The sequence below is a fragment of the Indicator indicator genome, chromosome 37 (genome assembly GCF_027791375.1).
Source record: "Indicator indicator isolate 239-I01 chromosome 37, UM_Iind_1.1, whole genome shotgun sequence".
Classification (NCBI taxonomy): Eukaryota; Metazoa; Chordata; class Aves; order Piciformes; family Indicatoridae; genus Indicator; species Indicator indicator.
In genome coordinates, this window is record NC_072046.1 from 2,813,368 (window position 1) to 2,833,160 (window position 19,793).

At 54.8% G+C, this 19,793-nt stretch overlaps 1 protein-coding gene across 1 annotated transcript in view; it reads left to right on the forward strand.

Annotated features, from left to right (window-relative positions):
- Positions 1-17,596, forward strand: part of LOC128978530 (acid-sensing ion channel 2) — a 718,961-nt gene extending 701,365 nt beyond the window's left edge. The window contains exons 8-10 of the mRNA XM_054396471.1: positions 14,760-14,839; positions 15,822-15,890; positions 17,495-17,596. Of these exons, the coding sequence (XP_054252446.1) occupies positions 14,760-14,839; positions 15,822-15,890; positions 17,495-17,596 (251 nt within the window). The remainder of the gene's footprint in view (positions 1-14,759; positions 14,840-15,821; positions 15,891-17,494) is intronic.
- The last annotated feature ends 2,197 nt before the right edge of the window (positions 17,597-19,793 follow it).

Here is a 19,793-nt window from a genome sequence, read left to right on the forward strand (position 1 = left end):
TATTTTTGTCGTTATTTGCTATTTTTTTTTATAGTTAGGTATGGTACTTTTTTCTTTTTCCTTCTTTTCCGTTGTATGTGATTGCTTTTATATTTTGTTTGCTTGGGGGGGAGGGGGACGGCGGGGGGTCTATGGGAGGGGTTGTATTGTGTAAACGGATGAGGGCGATAATTGATTTGCTTAAGAGTGGTGGACGGTACTTGTAATGGTAAGCGCGTTGCATACCTAGTTTTTCTGTATGCTTTCGTTTGTAATGCATACGTGAGTGTGTCAACCAATATGGTTTTAGGTAAAGTTGTTTTATTGCATCTTTGTATTATGGCCTATTGTTAGTGTGGCGTCATTATAGGTTGTGTTTTAGCTAATTTTCTTTTTGTGTCTTTTAGTTGGAATTTGGTCTATGCAGTTCTACTGTTCAAAGTTGATATGATGCTGAACGTTGGAGAAGGATAGGCATTTATTGATTCTTTTTTGCTCTCTTTTTTTAGTTTTCAGTTTGTGCTTATTGTCTGTTTTTGTGTGTTGTTTTTGTCTTATGCTGCTGTGAGGGTTGTGAGGTTGTAGATAAGAACACAACCCACACCCTTCACCCGGGCGGTTGGAGTAGGCGGAGGGTTTGTTGTGGAATTAATTGTTGGTCTTGTGGATTATATTTTATTGATCTAGTAGCTGCAGATTGAGTAGGTTTCTTTTTTGTTTCGTTTATTGCTGGTTGCGTAGGGGGGGGTATGAGGGCTTGGCGTTGTCGTCGCTGCCGAATTGTTTTGGTGTTGGTGTGATTTGTCTGAGGAGTGATAGTTATGGCCCATAATCGTTGCTTTAACGTGGCCTCTTGATCTTTCTGTGTGGGTGTTCGGTGTAGAGTATGGGGGGTTTGGGAGGAGGCTCTAGAGATTGGTGGGCACGTGATACCAAGAGGGGCAAGGAGAACGACCGAGGAGGCCGTAGGGCTGTGAGGCGGGGAAGGGGATCATTGGTGGCTTATTCGTGGAGGATGGCAGGCAGAGAGGACGTGTCATTTGTGCTACTAAGAGGTCGTACTCATTTTCATGTGTTCTCTATGGTTCTTTTCTTTCCCTCCTTCACGTTCCCGATTGTTTCTTCTCTTTTCGTTTGTATAATGTAATTGTTATTTACCTTTCTAATTTTCCTCTTCCTCTCTTTTAAGGCTTAGATGCTCCTCCATATCTCTTTCCGACTTTAGTTTTTAATACTATTTGTTGGTGTCTTTGACCCTCTTAGCGAGTTCGTTTGGGGCTTACCCTTTCTTGGCTAGTCTCATTGAGTAGGTGTGAGTCTTTTGATCCTTACGCCACTTTTTGTGTCGCTACCCTAAATCGGTTTTTGTATCGGAGTATACGTACACTCCATGACTTGGTTTGTGAAGTGGGCGAAAACGGTAGAACTCTGTGGTGGGTCTTGGGAAGGTGGGCGGGGGGATGGGGGCGTGAGGGAGGGCACGGGGTGGGAGAGGGGGGAGGGCAAGGGTACTTCTCGGAGGGCGGAGGTAACGGGGATGGGGCGTGGACCCTGCGCACCTTTTAGCCAGGGAGAGGACGCACCGGGGGGGGGACATATGGGATTAGTGCGGAGGGGTAGCATGCGGCTGCGTCCTTTTGATATTTCCTTCCGTTCCTTTGGGGTTGCTATTGATTTGCTGCTTTTTCTTTTTCCCCCTATTTATCGTTACGTTGCATGAGTGGGTTTGGACGCTTTATGTAGGTAGTAGTAGTTGTGCTCATATGGTTGTTTGTCTGTAGTGCTAATCGTATGAGGTGTTTGAGTTAATGGACGGGTACACTGTGTGTGGTGAAAGGTGGGTGGGGCTGGTATAGGTTGGGCTTTTAATTTTTTTTCATTGTTATCGTATCTTTTTTTTATTACTTGTGTGCATATTCCATCTCTCAGTTAACTTGGCGGTTGTAATAGAAGAGGGCATTGGTTCGGGGGGCGACGGGGGGAATACTGCTGATTCACGGGGTCCTTGTTCTTGTTAGTTGTTAGTTTGTTGGCAAAACAAAAAGTTATTGTGTTCGTTTAGTTGCTGGTGTCAAGTTTGTATTTGGGTAGGGTGAGATTGCTACGTTTTCGTTAAGTGTGTTAGCATTTTGTCTTGGGGTGTTGCATCACGGAACGGAGGGTGGTCGGAAGGGGGCAGTAGCAAGTGGAGAATGTAGAGGGTGTTGGGGGTGAGATGGGGTGTGGTGTTGAAACGGTAGATGAGGTTGCCGGGTGCAAGCGGGGGTTAGGATAGGTGAGAGGGGTCGGGGAGAAGCGGGGGGAGGGGGGGTGAGGCGAGTGTGTGCGGAGGTCGAGGCGGGGGGTTTGGGAATGTGTGGACGTTGAGAGGGGCGGCGGTAGGGGATGGATGTAGGGTCCGGTGGGGTAGGGCGGGGGGGTGTTGGACTCGGGATAGGTAGTCTGTGGTGGGGGGGGGGGGGGTTTAGGGGGCGGGGGACTGGGGTAAGTTGGGTGACGGGTGGTGGGCCGGGTGTCATGTCTGTAATACGAAAGGGCGGGCAAGTGAGGAAGAGCACTGTGGGGTGTGGTGAGGAGGGCAGAGGTACGGGAAGGGGGGACGCCTGCGATGTGGGTGTTGTGGGTCGGCTAGGACTGTCGGACTGTTACACGGATTTGGGTGCCCAGCTACGTCACTGAGTAAGGATGTACTAGATGGATGTAGATTGGTATTAATTTTTCTGTATTTTTAAAGGAGAGTAGAGTGGGCTAGTAGGATCAGAGGGGGCACTGATGTGGTCATATTATCTTCTGGATATAGGTCTGGTTTTCCTTAGAGCACTTGTTCACTGTGGTTCTAGGGTAGATGGGGAGGCGGGGGAGTTGTCTGGTACTGTTGATATTGTCTCGAATTTACAGTTATGGTTTGAGAACTTGCTATTTATGGCTACTTTTGTTTCTCTCTACTTTCTAGTTACTTTGTTCCGATTTTTATATGTTCTGTTCTTTGTTGTGTCTCGGTTTACTTTGATGAGGCGGACAAAGGGGGCGGGGCGGTGGTCCAGAGTTCTGTGGTGTGGGAATTGGTTGCATTAGTATGTAGGAATTATGCTTGAATGATGTTATATACTTTTATATGCCCTGGATTGTCTTTATTTTGTACGTTTTTATGTGTAGTGGGCATGTTTTTTGGCTCCTTTTTATGGTGAAAGGGAAGTTGGTGAGGACCAAGGAAAGGGGGCAAGCTGAAAGGGGGCTGAGGGTGGGCCGGCGGATGGGAGAGTATGGTACCATTGCGGTGGTATCGTGGTGTAAGAGAGCTGGGGGGGGGGGGTGAGTCGGGTGGGAGGGGTGAGCACGTCGAACGGAAGGGAGTAGGGGGGTTGATTCGGCGGAGTGGAATAGATGGGGTCGAATTTTACGGATGAGCCGGTACGATAGGGACGGGGGGAAGGGAGGGCGGGGGTGATGGGCTGGTGGCTGGTTGCCTGGGGGGGGTGGAGAGGGGGTGGGGGAGGGGGTGCTAGGACGGAAAGGGAGGGGTGAGTACAGGCGGGGGGGCGCGGATACGAGGGGGGTTCAGCGCGGGTCTTAAATGGGAGGCACCGGAGGGGGGCACGGGGGTGTGTGGAGGTGGGCATAGAGATGTTATGGGAGCTCGGTCGTAATTTGATGTGGTTTGTGCGCGTTGTTTGAGGTCGGAGGTAAGGGCGTTGTGCGAGCTCTTGCTAGAGTGCTGTCTCGTTGTGGAGGTTGAGGGGGGGGGGGGGGATGAAGAGTGTGGGGAGGGGAAGGGGGGTGAGGGGAGAGGGCTCCTGGGACTGGTGGTGTGGGTCGGCAGGGGAGGGGAGTGGAATGGACGGCGGTGGGGGGGGTAGGTCGGAGCGAGGGGCGAGTGGGGGCTTGGATGAAAATGGGGGGGAGATTGTGACCGAGGAGGAAGGGGTTGGGTCTGGCGGTGGGTTGGGAGCAGGTGTAGAGGGGTGATGCGGGAAGGGCATGGTCGAGAGAAGCAGGGTAGGGGGGGGTGGGAGCGCGGGGGAGGGTGTAGGGGGGTGATTGCTAGGGGGGGGGAGCATTGGGGGAGCGAGTAGAGTGGGCGTGGGCCGGCGGAGGATGAGGGGGTTGGTAAGGAGATGGCGAGGGGAGGTGGAGACGTGTTGGGGGGGGAGAAACGGCGTCGTGGAGGGGGGGACGGTAGGAAGGTGGGGGGTGTGGGGAGGGAAGGCGGAATTAGCGGGGGGGGAGGGAAAAGGGGCCGGAAGCCTGGGCGGCAGGGAGAGGGGGGAAAAGAAGGGGAGAAAAGGGAGCGGGACCTGGAAGGGTTGGGCAAGGATAGCGCAACGGGGGAGGGCAAGGGGCAAGACATCGGAATCAAGGAGGGGGTCGGGGCGGAGATGATGGGGATCGGCGGTGAGGCGGGGCGCAATGGGGCGGGAGGTTGGTAGTCAGGACTCGGGGAAGTGCTCTGGGGCGGAAGGTAGTTGTGAGACCCAGGGCAAATGCAATGTGAAAGGCGGGAGGGGAGGCGGGAGGGGGGGGGAGAGTTGGCCGGAGGTGAAGATGGGAGATGAGTGGATGGATATGAAGGGCCGGAGCGGGAGAGTTCATAGGGACTGTGTGACAAGGGAGGGGTAGAGGCGGGTGGTGAGACAGGCGGCCCGCTACGGCGCAACGGGCTTCACGGAAGAACGGAGGAGCCGCGATAAAGCACGGGGAGGGAAGGGGTGATACGTCTGCAGGGTAGTAGATGGAAGGAGCGGTGGGCGTGCGGCTACGCGGGGAAAGTAGGGGGGAGGAGGCTAAGGGGAGGGCAGGACAGGGCGTGGCATGTGGCGGGGGTGTGTAAGGGTCGGTAGGTGGAGGAGGGGGAGAGGCGAGGTAAGGTGTGAACGGGGAAGAGTTGAAGGCATCGCCGGTAAAGGGTAGAAGTGGAGGGATACGGGTAGGGGGGCAGGTACGAAAGTGGCCGCAGGGTGGGGGAAATGTGCATAGGCCAGGGGAGAAGGGTAGTCGGAAAAGGGAGGGTGGGGGCGAACGGCTGGGATAAAAGGGCTGGGAGTGGAGGAAGGGAAAATAGGATTGGAGGCGGTACCGGACCGAGCGTGGGCGTCGGGGGCGCGGGGGCGACTCGCCCAGAGAGGGGGGAAGGACGGTGGGTGATAAACAGGGGACGAGTGGGTTCAAACTGGGGAGTCGAGGGGGATAGGGTGGGAGGGGTACAGGGTAGGGGGGATGGAGTGAAGTAGTAAACGTTGGGAGGGCGGGGGAGGGAATGAGTGGGGGTCTAACTGGCCTCAGTTAGCTTAGGTGGGGGTGTCGAGTGCTGGGGGGGGCGGACGGGGGGAGGGGTGGGCATGGCTTAGCAGCGGAAACGTGGAGCGGGATGCGGCAGGGTAGGGTGGGGGTGAAAGTAGGTTGATATGAACGGGGGTGGTGGAGGAGGAGACATGTTGGGTGTGAAGGTGGGGTAGCGAGGGTTGGGGGGGAGGTGGGGCGCGGGGGGCCGTGTGGGGAAGTGCGAGAGAGGTGGTGGGGGATGGGGGGTAGAGTACGGAGGGTGACGTTTTGTGTTGCGGTGCGGGGGGTGTGGGTGTGGGTAGGGGGCGGGGAGGGGGAGAGAAGGAAGTAGGTCCGGAGAGAGGTGCCGAAGTAGTGGATGGGGTGTGGGGTGGGGTAGGCGGGGTAGGGGCGGGGGGGCACAGACTGGGGAGAATTTGCTGTGGGGGGTCTCTAATAAGAGGCTGGTGATGAGGCGGGGAATCGAGGAGAGATGGGGGGGGTGACGGGAGAGCTGAGTTGATGGGGTGGGGGGTTCGTGATAGGGGGGGGACACGTGGGGTTAAGGGGGGAGGAAGTTCGCAATGGTGGGGCGCTGGGGAGGGTTTAGCGGGTTGGGGAGGGGGGGAGTGTGAGGGTGTGAACAGGGATTAATGGGAGGGGGGGAGATATGGATGGAGCGCAGCGGGCTGGGGGTAGCGTGCGGGGTGGTGGCAGTTCGTCAGGAGACTTAGCGAGAGGAGGGGGTCCGGGTACGTTGGTGCGGGGGTAGACAGGCGTGGGGGGGGGTGGTGGTAAAGGTGGGGGAATAAACGGAAGGGGTAGGTGTACTGCGGTGAGCGTGTGTGGGAGGGGGTGGGGGGTTGACGCTGGGGTTAGGGGGTGGGGGAGGGGGGGTCGAGTGGCGGTGGGGGGGCATGAAGGGGTTGGGGACAGCGGGACTGGGGTGAGGGCGGCGGAGCTTAGGGGGGGGGCAGTAGGGGGGGTGTGGGTGGTGAAATAAGGTTTTGTGTAGGGTGTGGCGTATGGGCGGCGGGCAGATGCGGGGGCGATGTTAAGGAAGTTGTGAGAGCGTGGGGCGGACGGGGGGAAGGTGCAAGGGGTCAGGTGATGTGAGTGTTGAGGGCTGGACGGTGCCGAGGGAGGGACAGATGGGGAATAGGGTGGAATGAGGTAGGAGGCGGGGGTGGGAGCGTGAGAGGTGGAATGGGGAGTGAGGGGCAGAGGGGTAGAGTGCAGCGAGGGGGGTAGGGGGGGAGATAGAAGGGGCGGGAAGTGGGGGTGGGGACGGGGAGAGATGGGGGAGGGGAAGGGAGGAGGGAAAGCATGGGGGGAGGGCTAAGGAGGGGAGTGAGGTAGGGGGTTGGTGCAGGCGGGGGGTGAGGGTGGGGCGCGGGGCGCGGTCGTATATGGGGGGGGGTGACGCGGAGGCGGATTTAGAGATAGAGGTGAGAGGCTGCCGAGGGGTGGGCGGGAGAGAGATCCGGGGAAGCTCGGGGAGGGGCAGGGGTGTGACGGTTTGTGCTGCTGAGGGGGGGTGTGTTGTGGGAGGGCGGGCTGGGATGGCGGACTGCGCGGAATTGGGATGAGGGGAGTTGCGCCGCTATGGGAGGTAGGTGGGGAGGAGGTGGTAACGGGACCAAACTGTGGAGGCCCCCATGGAAGGAAGGGAAGTGGGGCGCGACCAGGGCGGGGTTGCGTGAGTTATTAGAGGCCGCGACGATCTGTGGTTGTGAGGAGGGTGGTTCTTCTGCGAACAGACGTGTAGATTGTGGGAGGTGGGTGTGGTCGCAGAGAGGTGTTAGGCGTGGAGTCTATACGGTGGGGAGGGGGGGTTGGGAGTGGTGCAATCGTGGTGGGGCTTGCCGGTGTGGTGTGGGGGGTTGGGGATATGGGGCGCGGGGAGGAGGGGAGTCTTTTCGGCGTTAGGGTTGAGAATATCCTGTGGTGCTGGAGGGGCGATGGGTCGGGTGGGGTGAGCTGGTCGAGGTTTCTCAACGTCGGTCGGGGTGCCGTTGGACTCGGGTGGTGTGGAGGGAGTCGGGGTGGGTAACGGCGGGAGAGTGGGTTGAGGGATAGAGGGTGACGAGGGGGAAGCTTGGCTGGCGGGGGGGTGGGGGGGGGGATGGAGTCGGGAGGCGGCGGTGAGGGGGGGGAGATAAGGGGGGGGGATGGAGGGGGGTCTGTGGCGCGGGGTGTCTTGCAGGCGGCGTGCGGGATGGGTAGGAGGAGGAGTTGGGGTTTCAGGGGGACGGTGAGAGGGGGGGGATAGGTGTGTTAGGATGTGTGGAGGGGTGGTTTTGTCCGCGGAAGGGGGCGGCCGGAATGCGGGGGCACGGGCGAGGAAGGAGAGGTGGGGGACGAGGGGGGACGGGTACGGCAGGGGGGGGTGCGGGAGGATGGGGGGGTGGTCAAGTGGGAGAGTGGGTTGGCGAGTAGAGGGTTGGTAGATCGGTACGAGGACGGAAGGCGCAGGTGGACGGGGGGAAGGGCCAGGTTTGAAGAATAGGTGCCCTACGGGGTCGGGCTAGCGCGAACGGCCGGCGGGAAGGGCGTGTGGGCAGCACGGACGAAGAGGGGGGCGGGCAGACGTGAGTGAGGCTGTGGCCGGGAACGCGTGCTGTGCCGAAGGCTGCGCGGGGCGCGGACCGGAGGAGAAGCGGTCGTGGGCCCCAGGGACGATGCGGGGTTGCGTGAGCGGAGGGGAGCGACGGCGCCACAGTGCAGGGGCACTAGTGGGGCGTCCTTTGTTCTCCTTTGTCTCCCTGGTTGTACCTATCTGTTTCCTTCTGCTCCTTGTTCCCCTCTTTATTTTTATTTGTTTCTCTTCTTAATCTTATCTACCTTTTGCTTTTTTTAGCTTCTTTTTGCTTTTTGGTTTTTGTTTTGTATTTTGAAATTTGTTTTCTTATTTTTGCTCTGCCTGTACCTCCTGTGCTGTGGGTTCTTCATTCTTTTTCGTATTACATGGGTTGTGTAAGCTTGGGTGGTGTCCTAGCCGTGGCCCGGGACGAGGGTGTGAAGGGATTAAAGAGGGTAGCGGTGGGCACCATAGTGGGCCGCGTGTGGGCGATAAGGCCGGTTAGATTTGGACTTGTCGGACTGCGCCATCTCGGGATATTATGAGTAATCGTTTCTTTTCCGATCTTTATGTGCTGTCCGTGCCGGGGGGGGCGCTGGAGCGACCTGCAACAGAGGGGAGGGCAAACGATCGCGGGGTGCAAGCGGAGGGAGGTCGGGGGGATGGGACAGGGAGGGCGACTGGGATGGTGCGGGGCGGTGGCTGCAGGGGGGAGGGGCAGCGGAAGTCGGAGCTAACACGCAGAGACGGAGAGCGGGGAAGGGACGGCGGCGTGAAGGGACAAGAGAACGCGGGAGACGAATGCAGGTGAGAAGGGGAACCTAGGAGCAGGTGGGAGCTCAGCTGCTCTCTCTTTTGTTTGGTTTTTTTTTTCTCCTTAATTTTTTGTGTCGCTTATGGTTAATATTGGTGTCGACCCCACGTGAGCGCAGGGGGGGAAAGAGGGCCCGAAGCATCCAAGAAAAGAGAAGGGGGCGAGCGTGACTGCGGCCGCAGGAGACGAGGGGAATGACAGGGGGGAGGAGTGGGATGAACAAGGCATTCGGCGGGGGGGGTGGCGCGAGCCGAGTGCAGAGGTGGGGCATATAAAGAGGAAGAGACGCAGGAGTCAGGTAGGAGTGGCAGCCCTGAGGGGGGGAAGAGAAGGTGCCAGGCGAGGGGCGTAAAACCATCAGGGGTGTATGGTTGTGGAGTTTCTGTACCATTTAGATTGTTCTTGGTTTCTCGCTTCCGTATTGTTTGTTCTCCCATGTTTTTGTCCGTTTTCTTGCCTGTTGTTCGTTGTTTAGTGTTTTTCCTCTGATTTTACAAGCTTTGCTGGTCTCAACTTGTGTGCGGACTTTTCCATTCGTGGGCCTTCGGGGCGGTGAATCGGGGCGGTAGGTGGCGCAGTGTGACAGGGGGGATAGGGGATGAGGAGGCACCATGGGACGGGATGCGAAGGGGGAGTGACACAGAGACTATCATGGCGGGGGCGATGGCGGAGGCGAGGTAGGAGCGTTTAGACTCCGACCGTTGGGCTCAATGGGTAGCGTGAACCCGTAGGTACGTCTTTTTGGCGTTTTTTTTGTTCTCGTTCCTGCTTTTTTCTTTTTTCGTGTATTTTTGCCGTTGTTCAGTATGTCCTTTTCTATGCTTGACGTATTCGATGTAGGTTTTTTTTTCCTTGTCTCCTCAAGTTTTGTGCTGTTGCCTGTTGTTTTTTCTGTATGTTTCCTTGTGTGCTTTGTTTATGTCTTCTTGGTTGTTTCTTCTTTTTTTTTTGTTTTTTTCGCGTTTTAATTTTTTTTGTATCTTCTCTTGACTTTTCCTGTTCTTTTTTCTTTTTTGTTTTGTTTTTATTGTTTCGAAGATTGTTTGGTGTTTATTTTTCCCTTTGTCTCGTGTGTCTCTTGTTCTTTCTTCTTTTATTATTCTCTGATCTGTTCTGTTGGTTTATTTTATGCTTTTTTTTGGCTTCGGCGTTTTGTCCCTCTGCGGCCAGACTTGAAAGGGCGTGGGCGGGGTGTAAGGACCGGCAGATAGAGTGTGCGGGTGGAGGAGGACATATGAGGTTTTGGGAAGGCCGTATCAGGGGGGGGGGGATGCGAGTGTAGCGGGCGTGGGGGGTTAGGCGGGTGGGAAGGGAGGAGGCGTGATGCATGGTTGGACGTGTGGGACAACGGGTGACAGGTGGAGTAGTATGCGGAGTGGCAAGGGGTGGTGGTGGGCGGTGGTGAGCGGGCTCCGGATGAAGTGTGTGAGGAGTAGTGGAGGTTGGGCAGCGGGGGGAGGGGGGGGGCATAGTGGGGAAGGTGGTCGGGAGGGGGGAGTGGGGAGAGAGGAGGAGGTTGTAGGCGGGGTAGAAGCGATGCGTCAGCCGCGGAGTGCGGATATGGGAAGTCGTGAGGGGGGCGGCGGGTGTGGGAGGGGTGGGGAGGGAGGGGGGATGAGGTAGGGGGGTAGGGACCGGTGGGAACGGTGCGAAGGGGTGAAGGTGAAGGGGGGTGAGGGGGGAAGGGGGAGCGGGGGGGAGGTAGGCACGCCGTTGGCATGGTGGGGTGGGGGGCGAGTTGTTCGGGCGGTCGGCTGCCGGGTGGGGGAAGGGGAGGGTGGTCGCCGGCGGATGGGCTGGAGCAGGTCGGTTGCGATGGAAGGGATGAAGGGGGGGAACTGGTCGGGGGTGGGGATTCAGGGGGGGGCTGGGACGAGAAAGGGAGGGTAGAGTGGCATGGGCGAAGATCAAGAGGGGGGTGAGGAAGAAGAGAAGGACGGCTGGAGGGGGGGCGCTCGCCGCGTGACAGGCAGTGGGGTGGGGGTCGGGGGTGGGGGTGGAAGGTTGGGGAAGATATGGACGTGGGGGGATCGTCCGGGCCGCGGGGGGCGTGGGGGAAGCGGAAGGGTGGGGGGGTGCTGGCGGCTGTAGGCGGGAGAGCAGGTAAGGGGGTTACCGGAGTGGGGAGAGTAACTGGGGGATGTGGGTGGGGGTCGTAATCGGGTCTCTGGGGCTGGGTGGTGGTGGGCCCCGGTGCGATGGGGGCGGGGTTATGGTCTGGTAGGATAGGTTCGATTGGAGAGAAGCAGGAAGTTGGCATGAGCCAGGCTTAACGCAGGTTTAGCACGAGATTGGGCGATGGTTGCGGGGCGATGAATGTGATGGGATCTTTATATTTTGGTGCTTCTGCTATTCGTTAAAGTCTGCTGGGTATTAAAGGAGCATCATTCTGACGACTACTTGCGACTTGGTAGGTCTTAGTAGTGGTGAAGCTATTTACGCGTATGTGGGTGACGGTTGGTATGGTTGGAGCGTTCGTTTGCCATAATGTTTGTCTGAGTTGGTAGTTCGTGAGGGATTCCACACAGCAGAGGCGAGAGTCGGGGGCACGGGGGAAAAGCAGGTGGGGCTCGGGCGGTAAGGAGAGCCGTGGGGGTCCACTGTCTTGGGCAACGGGTGGGGGGGGCCGTGTACTATGCGGGGAGTAAGAGTAGGGGGGGAATTATTGGGTTAGCGTGTTACTTGGATATATAATCATGGGCTGATGTGTTTTAGTGTGCACGGTTTGGTCTGAGTGGATAGAGGGAGAGGAGTGGGGGGTCTGCGTGGGAAAGTGGTCGCGCAGGTGGATATACATGGGATGAGAGGAAAGGCGGTGGGTGATGAGCGGCGGGGGGCAACATGGCAACTGGTCGAGATAGGCGTGGGCTTGGGTTGACAGTTCTTAGGGTTTGAGGATTTTTTCTTTTCAATATCTTTGCGTTTGTGGCGTTGGTGTCCGTTCTTGTTGTAACTCTTGCCGTGCTTCGTCTTTTTTTTGTTTGTAGACCTTGTATTTGCTTTGTGTTTTTTCTTCTTGTATTTTTTACACCCTTCTTTTCATAGATCTTGGCCCTTGATTTGTGCTACTAGGAACGATTTGGTTAGTGGGGGGGAGTCGGCGTGACGTGGGCGCTGTAGGGTAGGGGTGGGGGGGCTGAGGTGCGCGGGGTACGCCGGGGCCATGGATATTGGAGGCGGGGGACGAGGGGCGAAAGCAGCGAGAGGCGGGTGGGGGGAGGGGCGTAAAGGATGAAAGGCGCCAGAAACGGACACGAGGGGGGGGGAGATAGTGGTTTTTGGGGGGGGTGCTCGGCGGAAGCGTGGCGGAGTCGAGAGGCGGGGATCGCGAGGGGAGGGAACGCGGGTGAGGAACTGGCCGGGGGGGGGTAGGAGTGTGAGTCTAGAGGGATAGGCCGTGGGGCGAGGGCGGGGGTGGGTGTAGAGAGACGGGAAGAGGCCGGGGGGACCGGGGCGGACAAGAGGCAGTGGAGGAAGAGGGAGGGGGGGGGGCGCGGGCGGGGTAGTTGGTGTGGGCGGGGGGTGGGGTGGGGCGCTCAGGTGCGGGGGCCGAGGGGCACTCGAAGGAGAGGGGAGTGGGTCCGGGCGTAGGCGGAGAGGGGTACAGTTAGGTGGGAGGGGAAAAGGGGTAAGGGAGTGGTCCCATAATGTGTTGATGGAGAGGAAAGAGGAAGGCGCGGACGGCGTGAGGGTTGGGAAATCGTCGTGAGGGAGGGGGTAGTGGTAGGGAACGGCGGTATGGGGGATCTAGAATGTCTGAGATAGGGTAAGTGTAGTGGAAGTGGCGGGGGGGAGAAGGGGGGTAGGGGGGCAGCGGAAGGGGACAGGGGGGGGAGATGTGAAGCCGAATAGGGAGTTCGTGGGGGAACGAGAGATACTCCAGGGCGAGGCGGAAAGGAGGCCGATGGAGAGTGTGAATGCAGGTGGGTTAGTGGAATTAGCTGGAAGAAAATACAGGGCGGAGGAGAAGATGGCGGGACGGTTTGCGAAGGGTGCGGGGAGGGTGGGGAAAGGGCGTGCGAGGTGGGGCGAGATCGGTTGTCGGAACGGAAGGCTGGGGAAGTGGGGCGAAGGGGGGGCAACGATTGGTGGCGGGGAGAGACACAGCAAAATGGTGGTATTACGCGGAGGTTAGAGATGTAGTGGAGGGGGGTAATCAGCGGGAGGAGGGACCGGTCGGAGCACGGCGATGGGCGGCCAGCCGGACGTAACCGCTGCTGGCGGGGAGCTATCGTGGGCTTGTAGTCAGTTGTAGTCTGGTACCCCGGGGGGCCGGCAGGCGGCGGACCTACAGGGACGTCAGAACGAGGCAGGGGCCACTAGGCGTAGGGAGGCCGCGGCGACCACGGGCAATGAGGGGGGGCGAGAAGCGGGGGAGTGCTGGTTCGGACGCGAGACTAGGGATCGACCCCGCGTGGGGCGGCCTTCGGGGGAGGAAAATCCGTTTTCTGGGTTTGGTGTTCGTCGCTTGCCTTTTTTGTTTTTTCTTTCGATTCTTGTTTGTTCGTGTTTTTGGGGTCTGGTCTCTTTTACATCCTTTTTTTAAGTAAAATAGATATTATAATTAGAATAAGGTTTAAGTCAAAAAATAACTTTAGTATTTGGCCTACGGCATATATGTGTGTATTGTCAATTGGTAAAAGAAGATATTTCTAAAAGATAGTTGGTATTAATAGGTAATATAAAAAAATGAAAAAAAAAATATATAATAGGAAAAGATGAAGAAAAAAATTAATTGAATTATTTGCCGCTCTGAAAAATAAATAGATAAAAAGCATAAAAGAGAAATAATAATAAAATAGAACAAAGCTAGCAGTAAACTTAACAACACAGGTAAAAATCAACAAGAAAAAGAGAAACCAAGGTAAGAAAAAATAGACAAAGAACAATCAACAGAAAAAAGACTACTAAAGCAAAAGATAATAGAAATTAGAGCATTAAATAACATAAAAAAATGAATCATATCAAAAATATACCTCTAAAGCATAAATATTAGCAATAACAAAAGTAAAAAAAAAAAAAAATAAAGAAAAAAAAAAGAAAAAGAAAAAAAAAAGAAAAGAAAAAAAAAAAATAAAAAAAAAAAAGAAAAAAAAAAAAAAAAACAAAAAAATAAGAAAAAAAAAAACAAAAAACAAAAAAAAAAAAAAAAAAAAAAAAAAGAAAAAAAAAAAAAACAAAAAAAAAAAAAAAGAAAAAAAAAAAAAAAAAAAAAAATAAGAAGAAAAAAAAAAAAAAAAAAAAAAAAAAAAAAAAAAAAAAACAAAAAAAAGAAAAAAAAAAAAAAAAAAAAAAAAAAAAAAAAAAAAAAAAATAAAAAAAAACATAAAAAGAAAAAAAAAAAAAAAAGAAAAAATAAGAAAAAAGAAGTAAGCGAGCAGAACTCAACAAAACCAGAAAAGTGGGAAGAGCAGATTTAGCCTGGATGTGAGGAACAAGTTCTGCCCCACAAGGGTGGTGGAACACTGGAACAGGTCACCCAGGGAGGTGGTTGAGGCTCCATCCCTGGAGATCATAGAATCATAGAATCAGTCAGGGTTGGAAGGGACCACAAGGCTCAGCCAGTTCCAACCCCCCTGCCATGGCCAGGGACACCTCACACTACAGCAGGCTGGCCAGAGCCTCATCCAGCCTGGCTGCAAACACCTCCAGGGATGGAGCCTCAACCACCTCCCTGCACAACCCATTCCAGGCTCTCACCACTCTCATGGGGAAGAACTTCTTCCTCACATCCAGTCTGAATCTCCCCACTTCCAGCCATATTCCATTCCCCCCAGTCCTGTCACTCCCTGATAGCCTAAAAAGTCCCTCCCCAGCTTTCTTGGAGCCCTCTTCACATCCTGGAAGGCCACAAGAAGGTCACCTCAGAGCCTTCTCTTCTCCAGACTGAACAGCCCCAACTCTCTCAGTCTGTCCTCAGAGCAGAGCAGCTCCAGCCCTCTGCTCATCTCTCCTATGAGCTTTGTGAGATATTCAAGGTGAGGCTCCATGAGGCTCTGGGCAACCTGATCTAGCTGAGGATGTCCCTGCTGAGTGCAGGGGGGGTGGGAGTGGATGAGCTTTGGAGGCCCCCTCCAGCCTGGGTGGCTCTGTGCCTCTGTGACTGTGTGCTGTGCTCTCCCCCAGGTGACATTGGAGGCCAGATGGGGCTGTTCATCGGTGCTAGCATCCTCACTATCCTGGAGCTCTTCGATTATATCTATGAGGTAAGACCTCTGGGGGGGTGGGGAGGCTGCCAGCCTTGATGCCAGGCTGGGCTGGGCACCCAGTGCCCCAGGTTTAACTGCTGACACTGCATAATTAATGCCCTACGTTCCAGTCTACGACCAGCGTGGAGGGGACCTGGGTGCCTGGCAGCTCTCCCTCCCCCTGCCCTCCAGCAGCAGTTAGGATCCTTGGGGGGTTTTTAGTCTCTTTCTTCTGTTCCCCCAGCAGATGCTGATGGCTGAGCCCACAGCAGAGCTCAGCACCTCCCAGGGGGTTGGGGCTTGTCTGTGCCATGATGGCAACACAGCCTTTGGTGGCCTCCTGCTGGCCCAGCAGCATCTTCCACTGCTGGCCCTGTGAGATTCCAGCTGCTCCCTCCTGCCATTTGGACTTTTTCCAGCTCTTTTTTTTTTTTTTTTTCCCTCAATGAGTCATGGTCCAAAATAATCCTCCCTGGAGCATCCTCCCTGCCAGCTGTTGATTTTTCTTTCCCATGAGGAGGCTTCGTGTTGGGCATCAGGCTGATAATTTTTGTTTAGAGAAAGAGAAATTGAAGCAAGAGGCTGGGACCAGGCTCTGCTCAGTGGTACCCAAGGACAGGCCAAGGGGCAAGGGGCACAAACTGGACCCCAGGAGGTTCCACCTGAACAGGAGGAGAAACTTCTTTGTTGTGAGGGTGCTGGAGGCCTGGAGCAGGCTGCCCAGAGAGGTTGTGGAGTCTCCTTGTGTGGAGAGCTTCCAACCCCCCCTGGGCATTGTGCTCCTGGGCAAGCTGCTGCGGGTGCCCCTGCAGGGGAGTTGGATTGGATGAGCTCCAGAGGTCCCTTCCAACCCTCACCCTGCTGGGATTCAGGGATCCTTTAAAGCTGTGCCTCTGCCAAGTGGGATGAGGCTGCTCCATGCCTCCTGTGTGCCCACTCAGGCAGGGCAGAGGGCTTGCCTCTTCCTGCCCACCTTAACCCAACCTCCTTCTTTTTGCAGCTCATCAAGGAGAAATTATTAGACCTACTTGGAAAGGAGGAAGAGGAAGGGAGCCATGATGAAAACGTGGTAAGGAACCCCCCTGGGAGGCAGGAGGAGGGTTCCCTGTGGTCTGTCAGCTCTGTAGGAAGGTGCTGGCAGCCCAAAAAAGCAAACCATGTCCTGGGCTGCATCCAAAGCAGTGTCACCTGCAGGGTGAGGGAGGTGATTCTGCCTCTCTGCTCTGGGAAGACCCCACCCGAAGCACTGCCTCCAGTTCTGGGGCCCTCAGCACCAGAAGAACATCAAACTCTTGGAGCAGATCCAGAGGAGGTCACAAAGATGATGAGAGGGCTGGAGAACCTCCCTTATGGGGACAGGCTGAGAGAGTTGGGGCTGTTCAGCCTGGAGAAGAGAAAGCTCCAGGGAGACCTTAGAGCAGCCTTCCAGCACCTGAAGGAGGCTTCAGGAGAGCTGAGGAGGGACTTGGACAAGGGCTGGGAGTGCCAGGATGAGGGACAATGGCTTTGAGCTGGGAGAGGGCAGATTGAGAGTGGAGAGGAGGAAGAAATTGTTTAGAGTAAGGGTGGGGAGACACTGGCACAGGTTGCCCAGGGAGGCTGTGGATGTCTCCTCCCTGGAGGTGCTCAAGGCCAGGCTGGATGAGGCTTGGAGGAACCTGGGCTGGTGGGAGGTGTCCCTGCCCATGGCAGGGGGTTGGAGCTGGATGAGCTTTGATGTCCCTTCCAACCCAACCCATTCTATGAGTCTCTGATGAGGTGCAGCCTGCAGTGTTCAGCTGCAGCTTGAGTTGTACTCCCAGGAATGATGCTTTGGCTCAGCCAGAGGAAGGAGATCAGAGTCTCACAGTCTCACAGCCTCACAGTATATCAGAGGTTGAAAAGGACCTCCAGAGATCATCAGGTCCAACCCCCTGCCAGAGCAGCATCACCCAGGGGAGTCTGCACAGGAATGCATCCAGGTGGGGTTGGAAAGGCTCCAGAGAAGGAGACTCCACAACCCCCCTGGGCAGCCTGCTCCAGGGCTCTGTCACCCTCACTGTAGAGAAGTTTCTCCTCATGTTGAGCTGAAATCTTCTCTGTTCAAGTTTGAACTCATTGCTCCTTGGCTTATCACTGTGAACCACCCAAAAGAGCCTGGGACCCTCCCCTTGACACCCACCCCTCAGCTATTGATAGATATTGATCAGATCCCTCTCAGCCTTCTCCTCTCCAGACTAATCACCCCCAGGGCTCTCAGTCTCTCTTCACAGGGGAGATGTTCAAGTCCCCTAAGCATCCTCCTGGCTCTCCCTTGGACTCTCTCAGCAGGTCTCTGTCTCTCTTGAACTGGGGAGCCCAAAACTGGACACAGGATTGCAGCTGTGGTCTCAGCAGGGCAGAGCAGAGAGGTAGAAGAACTTCCCTAGCCCTGCTGGACACCTTTCTTGCTGCCCCCCAGGATCCCATTGGCACATTGCTGTCCCATGCAGAACTTGCTGCCCACCAGCACTCCAAGGTCTTTCTCTGTGGAGCTGCTTTCCAGCAGGGCAGCCTCTAACCTGTCCTGGTGCCTGCTGTTATTATTCCTCCCCAGTTATTGCACTTGTGAGATAGTGGTTGGGGGAAGGATGGGGAGCATCTGGGAGCCCCAAGGTAATTCTGTGCCCTTCTCTCCCCCCCCCCCCCCCCCAGAGCACTTGTGACCCCATGCCAAACCATTCAGAGAGTGTCAGCCACACTGTGAACGTGCCCCTGCAGGCCACCCTGGGAACGCTGGAGGAGATCGCCTGCTGACAGCCACCACCACTCCCCTGCTCCACAGTGCCAGCACCTAAGGAAGGGGAACTGCACAGGAAAGGAAAGCAGGGACCCAGCTCAGGTTTGCAAGGGGGGGGTGCAAAAAAAAAAAAAAAAAAAAAAAATTTAAGAATAAAATTAAAAAAAAAATAAAAATAAATTAAATGAAAAAATAAAATTAAAACCAGTAAAACACACACACAGACACACATACAAAAATGGAAGCAAATGGCTATGCATTCAAACCCAATAAATATATATATTATGTATATACTCTGCCAAAACCAAGCCAGAGGCACCTTGGACTTGACTTGTGTGGTCCTTTTCCTCTTGTTTCTTTTATTTGAGGGGGGTGAGGGTTGGCTTCAGGCTGTGAAGGCAGCAGCTCCTCAGCTCCTCTTGCTTTGCTGTTTCCTTTTGTTGTTCAACTGGGCAAAACAAAGCTGACCACCACCAACCAGCCACCAAGCACCAACCAACCACCAATCAAATACCAACCACTGACCAACCAGCCACCAACCAAACACCAACCAACCAACCACCAAACACCAACCACGAGCCACCAACCAACCACCAAACACCAACCACCAGCCACAACCACCCACCAAACAACCAACCACCAAACAACTGACCAAACTCCAACCACCCACCAAACAGCAACCAACCAACACCAACCAAACACCAACCAACCAACCACCAAACACCAACCACCAGCCACCAACCAACCACCAAACACCAACCACCAGCCACAACCACCCACCAAACAACCACCAAACAACCGACCAAACTCCACCACCCACCAAACAGCAACCAACCAACACCAACCAAACACCAACCAACCAACCACCAAACACCAAACACCAGCTACCAACCAACCACCAAACACCAACCACCAGCCACAACCACCCACCAACCAACCACCAAACAACCGACCAAACTCCACCACCCACCAAACAGCAACCAACCAACACCAACCAAACACCAACCAATCAAACAGCAACCAACACCAAACACCAACCAACCAACAAACACCAACCAAACAGCAACCAAACACCAACCAACCAACCAACACCAACCAAACACCAACCAACCAACACCAACCAAACAGCAACCAAACACCAACCAACCAACCAACACCAACCAAACACCAACCAACCAACACCAAACACCAACCAACCAACAAACACCAAACACCAACCAACCACCAATCAACCAACCAACACCAAACAGCAACCAACCAACCAACACCAACCAAACACCAACCAACCAACAAACAGCAACCAAACACCAACCAACCAACCAACACCAACCAAACACCAACCAACACCAAACACCAACCAACCAACAAACACCAACCAAACACCAACCAACCAACAAACACCAACCAAACACCAACCAACCAACCAACACCAACCAAACACCAACCAAACACCAACCAACCAACAAACACCAACCAAACACCAACCAACCAACCAACACCAACCAAACACCAACCAAACACCAACCAACCAACCAACACCAACCAACACCAACCAAACACCAACCAAACACCAACCAATCAACACCAACCAAACAGCAACCAACCAACACCAAACACCAACCAACCAAAAAACACCAACCAAACACCAACCAACCACCAACCAACCAACCAACACCAACCAACACCAACCAAACACCAACCAAACACCAACCAATCAACACCAACCAAACAGCAACCAACCAACACCAAACACCAACCAACCAACAAACACCAACCAAACACCAACCAACCAACAAACACCAACCAAACAGCAACCAACCAACCAACACCAACCAAACACCAACCAAACACCAACCAACCAACCAACACCAACCAACACCAACCAAACACCAACCAAACACCAACCAATCAACACCAACCAAACAGCAACCAACCAACACCAAACACCAACCAACCAACCAACACCAACCAACACCAACCAAACACCAACCAAACACCAACCAATCAACACCAACCAAACAGCAACCAACCAACACCAAACACCAACCAACCAACAAACACCAACCAAACACCAACCAACCAACACCAAACATCAACCAACCAACCAACACCAACCAAACAGCAACCAACCACCAACCAACCAACCAACACCAACCAAACACCAACCAACCAACACCAAACATCAACCAACCAACAAACACCAACCAAACACCA